The 6,767-nt window shown below is 41.4% G+C and overlaps 1 protein-coding gene across 1 annotated transcript in view; it reads right to left on the bottom strand.

Annotated features, from left to right (window-relative positions):
• Positions 1-245: 245 nt before the first annotated feature.
• gramd4a (GRAM domain containing 4a) overlaps positions 246-6,767 on the bottom strand; it is a 45,641-nt gene continuing 39,119 nt past the window's right edge. Inside the window, 5 exon segments of the mRNA XM_034112345.2 lie at positions 246-2,979; positions 4,775-4,843; positions 4,954-5,044; positions 5,410-5,503; positions 6,427-6,571. Of these exon segments, the coding sequence (XP_033968236.1) occupies positions 2,869-2,979; positions 4,775-4,843; positions 4,954-5,044; positions 5,410-5,503; positions 6,427-6,571 (510 nt within the window). The 3' untranslated portion in view covers positions 246-2,868.

The raw sequence follows: 6,767 nt of genomic DNA, 5'->3' as shown, positions 1-6,767 counted from the left end.
CACTCGTGAGGTCACAATAGACAAACTGTCAAAAACACTGATGTTTGCCTTTTCAGTCCACAATGACCATATCTGCTCTGTATGAAGCTCGTTTTACTTCCACTACTACACTGTTACTAAGTACTGTGATGTTAGATATGACAAATAAAATAACACACTGAGGTTTTAAAATACTGATTTTGTTGTCGCAACGATTGAAGTTTTCCTATTGGTTAAAAGGTGAGCAGAAATAGTCATGTGACTGGTGGAGGAGCCAATGAGAACAGAGTCATTTATTCAAGAACAGCAGTCCAGTCTTCATAACTCCGGAGTCAAAGGAATTCAAACTGGGTTACGAGAAAGAGAACAATTCTGTAAACATGAGCTTAGGCAGAATATGGCAGACAGAAAATGAAAGATTTGGCAAAAGAAAAATATATATTTGTACATTTAAAGTGATACATTCTGTGCTTTTCTGATCGCAGCCTTGTTAGGGTCTGCGATCAGAGTTAACAGATTACAAAAGGCGTCAGGTAAAAGCTTTAGAGACTACAACGAGCCATCAAATCACACAGTGAGACAGCGTTCACCTGCTCTAATATCCCCCTGCTCATGGATCCAATTTATTCCTCAACAAAAATAGAAAAATCCATGCCTGGGAAAGGCGGCCTCTTCATAAAAGGCCAAATCAAACGGATGGATGTCAAAGAAAATACTCCATCCTTAATTAGTTTTAACTAAAAATAATAAAGTGGTTCTATGAACTGGTCCATTGCTTCCAAGGCAACTTCATATCCAGCTAATTTGCTTCTAATGATGATAAGAGGACTTGTATAGACTTTGAGAGAAACCTTGACATTTTTAAGTCCGGGAAATAATAATTTCATGAGTGTGATTTAGAAGTATCCAGTGGGTAAAAATGACCGGAATAAAACAAAAATATAAAAGTCAAGGTCTCCCTTTTTAACAGTGTTTTTTGAAAGATTTACATATAAAGAAACTAAAGCTTGTGCTGCTGGGCGTACAGTGGAATAGCTACTCTGTCTCTAAAACCGACGAGAAATCACGACCTGCTGTCCCGTATCATATCTCCATCCCTCTCCAAAAACACAGAGACGTGTCTGATGTAATTTGGCATCGTATTTCTACACATCAAAACCATTCCGCGAGAGTAAAGACCGGCTTTATTCTCGTGAACGGCGTCTTTAAAATAAAGTGACGTTGAGACTTTCTGTTCGACCTTTATCCATATTTTTTTTAAAAAGCTTACATTGAAATGATCTGGAACAAGTGGAAGAGCACCCTACACATGTGGCATAACATATAAGTGGGAAAAAAGATTTAGATTTTAAAAATGGATTTACACAAATAAATCCACATGTTTTGGTTACTGCTTATGTGACCTCAAGCAGCTTGACCACCTTTGTATTTATGTGAAATCACCCAATCGGAAAGATTCATATGGATATTTAAGGTTTGATTTATAATTCAAAGGCTGAAATAACTCAATGTTTTAGAGGACTTAGCGGAACATAAACCAGTCGTTTCATTTCATTCAAGTACCTTGTTCTTTTATGGTCAGTTTGAAGGTTTCCTGGCTATCTGTGTACTCATACAGTGATCATTTACTATGCACTGAGACCAGCAGGATGTGAGGGCTGCTGGCTCAAGTCGACAGACAAATAGAGAATAACACAAGTGGCAGTTTGAGACTATTTGCCAACACTGACCATGGATTCCAGCTGAATTTATGAGCATTTAAAGTCGAGTCTGCAACATATATCCAGTTAAAGTTCTAGTAAAGTGCAGGGAGAATACCATCAATAGAAGAAAAACGAAAATCTCTATATATGTACAGGTTGTGCCTTGAAAAGAGAAGCGGATTAGCTTAGATCTAGTTTTAAATGGCAGTCAGTGTTTCAAACGTCTAACAGTGGTTGTGCTCTCGTCTTGGACGCAATCAGCAGCTCCAGGATCAGCAGTCCCAAAGGCTGTTTGTTACAAAGAGACATTTTCTTCAAAAGAAAGGCATTTTTAAAAGAATAAAAACATGTCACGACACGTTTCACGTACGTACACTTACGAACACCGAAGCGGATGCTGCGTACATTGTCTGTTACTTCAACAGAGAAGACTAAAACATAGCGTCGCTGCTGAAATGTGTCTAGAAAAAAGGAAAAATAATTAGACGGCAGCAGCAATGTAAACTAACAAAGGCTCTGTGACAACTTCACAGCTAAACACATCTTTTTAAAACACCTCACACTCATATAATTTAGTCGGGCTAAGCCACTCGGCACCGATCAGCCAGCTGTCTAAATATTTCAACATCAGTAGTTGTTTATGCGCTGATTTATAAAGCTAACATATTTGTTCCTACAGATGTCTGGCAGTTAAAAGAACCTCTTGTTTGTCTTCCATTTGCTTTAGGATGTTCGTTTGACGGCCAAGTTGAGCACTACTTGAAATCTTCCTACCACAGTAGAAGTCACTCCTTGACTTAGGAGAAAAAACAGAGCCACTTGACGCTATTTAAGACCATCATTTCTGCCCGCACACACTCACACATGCAAGCACGGAAAGCCAGTCAGCCAGTCAGTGAGGTGGGAGAGGAGAACCAGCTCCCCCCCCCCACAAGCCACACTGATCCTCGCTCCTCTTCAGAACTTGGATTTTTTTAATCCAACACAATCAACAAAGTGTGTGATGTAACTTAATCCCAGCTACACACACACACTCGCATGTCCCCTCCAAGCAGGAAACCACCAAGGGAGGAGGAGTGTGGTGGGTTTGTTTTTCAAGAAGTGTGTTCCAGTCCAGTTGAATCTCAGGAGGCTCTCCGCTCCACCTTAGCCCCAGTATGGAGGTCTGTTGCTGGGATACGGCTGTCTAGAGCTCGGCGGTGGCCGGAGGTTTGGTGGTGGTCATGATCTTCATGTACTGGGTGAAGATGGCCTCGAAAGCCTCGTCTCTGTGGATCATGGCACCAAACACCAATGGCTGAAGGGAAGAGAAAAGCACAGGGATCATTATTAACCACATCTCTGTCTAGTCCAGCTCAAAGCTAATAACATTTTCATCTAAAATGATATACAAAATGGACGCTTCATCTCATGTGCTGTTTTGGTTTGTGCCTTTTACGCAACGCCTTCACCGTGTTTACTTTCATTAGAACAGCTAAAGAGCGACTGCAGGCTGCTATGTTTCAACCACACACACCTCTACACACACATCGAACTGCCCGATTAATCCCCCTATTTCTCGTTTTATGAAGGAGATGTCTGGTCACAGGCACATGGTGTGTGTGTGTGTGTCCGACAACGGCATTTGTTTTCAAATGACCATAAACTCATTTACACACATCTGTACAACTCCATATGTATATGTGGGTGTTCCCAAATGAAAGAAATGTGTTTAATCTTAATGTCGTCGCACTGTCTGCAAACAAACACATATCATGCACTCTGGTACATTATTATTATACACTATTATGAATACACTATTCCGTTGTATTGGCTTTGATGCAATATTTCTTTGTGCACAGACACAGTTAGGAAAGCAATGAGACAGTGTCACGGGGAGCACCTTAGACAGACCATGTGACCCTGCTGAAGGGAGCCAGGGCAGGAGGCTCAACATGTTGATGTCAAATATTTGTGTTGTACTCCTGTTTTCACTTTGGAGCCCTTTTAGAACTTATAGCGTTATATTTCAGCGCCCCACTCTCCATTGCGGTTTATGTTGAAAAAAAAACTAAACTTTTCATAACCACAATATTTTAACTGATTTAAATGTGGAAACTGGGGTTATTTTGTATGACTTGACTTGTGACTTGCTTGACCTGAGCAATGACTTGACTTGCTTGACTCTCACCACAGTGACTTGGGACTTGCTTGAGACTTGTAGGTTAAGACTTGAGACTTGCTCATGACTTGCACATGTAGGACTTACGGCCCGTCCACACTACAGCTTCAAAAAAAGCTTGGAGCTGGGCGTGTCTGAAGCTCGACCAACAACCAATCACATGAATCTCCCAGCCCTGACACACAAGCAGCGGTTTGATTGGCTAGAGCTTGTACTGGCATATGATTTGATTGGCTGACGCTTCCACCGAAAGCTTCAGAAGCTTCAAAAGTTGAAAATTGCTCAACTTTTGCAGCCTGAAACGCCAGGAAAGCTCCGCTCTGCTTCCCACAATGCAGTTCGGCGAAAAGTGACGTCACCCCATTCAAAGTGAATGGGCAGACGCGTTGGAAACCGTTTTTGAAGCTGTCGAAGCTGTAGTGTGGACGGGCCGTTACTCCCACCTCTGTAAATCACACAGGAAGTGGTGATTGCAGCTGTTTGCGAGCTAGTAAAACAATTGTTCCTACACCTTATCTTTACACTCTGCTCATTTAGCAGAGTTTTCGACACCAGTATAGTGTTTTGTTACTTGAATAGTAAAAAAACAACAACATATGTATAACTTTAATTTGTATAATGCTGGGTTCACCACAACAACGGCAACACATCCCGTTACGAAGCGAAGGTGGAGACCACTGAGTGTGGGAAGTGTCCACTCCATTAAACGTTTGGTCTATTATGATTATAGTGCATTTTGTACAACAATTGTGTTGGAAAAATTGCCAATATCTTGAAGCTACATCAAAAAAGATTAGCTTAACTTCCAATCATAAATGAATGACATTTTGGAATACCCTTATTGTTATTCAAAGAGGACGGTGTGTTCAAAAGTAGAAATGCTTATAATATGAGCTCGGGCACATAAAGCAGTAGTCATTGCATACTGTACCTTCTGAGTGGAAGGAGTAGCTATGGAGATGCCCATCCCACTTCCTGGTAGGACGGACAGCACTTTGTACTGGGGGAGTTCACAAAGAAAAGAGGGTTATTATCATATGTACCTCCTTATATTGTACAATGAAAGTAATAATTCCTATGTCATGTTACACAATGTGTTTTAGGGTGTACCTTTTGAATGTCAGTGATGTCCACCAGCTTGATAACCTTGTTCTTCTTAGAGGAGCTGGATCTGGAGCTGGAGCTCTCAAAGCACAGGTAACTGAGGGAGAGAAAGAGAGAAACAGTAGCTAGCTGTGAGTGGAAAAGAGGAAGACAAACATGGGCTTCCTGTCAGTAACACATGAGAGGAGGAGGAGGAGGAGGAGGAGGAGGAGGAGGAGGAGGAGGAGGAGGAGGAGGAGGAGGAGGAGGAGGGAGGAGGAGGAGGAGGAGGGAGGAGGTGGAGGAGGAGGGAGATTTTGAGATATTCTCAAGAGGAGGGCTGTCCTACGGGATCCACTGCTGACTCACAGAGACGGGGATTTGTTGAAGCTACACCTTCATGAGTATCTTATTATGTTACCATGCAGTCATTGACTAAATGAAAAGGATGCTTCCCTGATATACTGCAAGTCCCCTACTTACTTCTCGGTGACGTAGAGCACTCCATTCCTGATGTAGTCTGTGGGCATCTTCCTGTCTCTGTTTATCAGGCAGCACCTCCAGCCGTTCTCACACACTGTAAACACAGATATTTATGACATGTGATTTTAAAATCATGCTTACGAAATATGTTCTGTGCGTCTCCATGTCTTTAGCCCTCATCACAGCCAACACATGCGTAGCAGTGCAATGGAAAGACGAACCTCCACCTCCATTTGCTAGAAGGACTTGAAGGTGAATTAGCATCGAGTGCACCTAATGAAGAGATGGTGGATAACCTGAAGGAGACACCTGGAGGGATTCAAAAGATCTGCCGTGGTTCTCTAAGATATCTGGAGATACTTTTATATTCAACTTTGGATTGTAAACTAATTTCACGTAAGTCAGATATGTCTGTCTTTTATCGCATAGTCAGTTTTTGTAACAGTTACTTTTCCTTCCCTTTTATCCCACTTTCTCAACTTAAATTGACAAACAAAAGCCGTTATATATTTTTGTTATTTACTTATTCTAAGTAAAGTAGTAGGACCTAGTGGTCCCATCAGCAGCCTAATCTTTTTAAACTGTACAATAACAGCATTAATATCTTGTTAATACTAATACCACACTGTATACATTGTAACACACATGTTAAATATTGCAGTGCAATGTGCATATTTTTACTTTAAACTTTTATATAAATATTTGATTCTATTCCATTTGATCTAGTATTGGACATTTCACTTTAGCTTCTCAGGTTCATAAGTATCTTTATTCTATATTTTGTTATCTTTTTATTGCAAACCCTTGTATTTATTTATTTATAACAGTCACAAAACCCACATTTCCTGGATTTATCCTAGAATAAATAAAGTATTCTACTGATGGAAAAAATGTAATGTTTTTAAAAAAAAAATAAAAACTGTGTTGAGCAAAATGAAATGCAGAGCTGTGAATAAATGGAACGCCCAAATGAAAAACAGGCACATGTTTATTTGGTTGTGCAGCGAGACCCCTCACCCGCCAGAGGGCGCTCTGACTCCAGCAGGCTGAAGATCTCGTGGAAGGCTCCCTTCTTGGTGCTGCGGGCGCTCCCCGTGTCCTCCTCCCTGCTCAGCCCGCACGGGATCGTGGCGAGGCTGCTGCGAGAAACCACCGGCTGAATCTGAGGAGAGTGGGAGGAAGAGGAGGAAGAGGAAGGATAGGCGGGAAAGGAGAGGAGAAAAACAAACATAAAATAACAGACAAGATGAAAAATAAAAACACCATGAAGGGGAGACGAAGACGTGGGAGAGGATGAAGAATGATGAAGGGAAAGAGGAAGGACAGGGATATTAAACTCTCCACACATTACTCTACAT

The sequence above is a fragment of the Pseudochaenichthys georgianus genome, chromosome 23 (genome assembly GCF_902827115.2).
Source record: "Pseudochaenichthys georgianus chromosome 23, fPseGeo1.2, whole genome shotgun sequence".
Lineage (NCBI taxonomy): Eukaryota > Metazoa > Chordata > Actinopteri > Perciformes > Channichthyidae > Pseudochaenichthys > Pseudochaenichthys georgianus.
The sequence above is the reverse complement of the archived record's forward strand: the minus strand, read 5'-3'. Positions and strand labels throughout refer to the sequence as shown.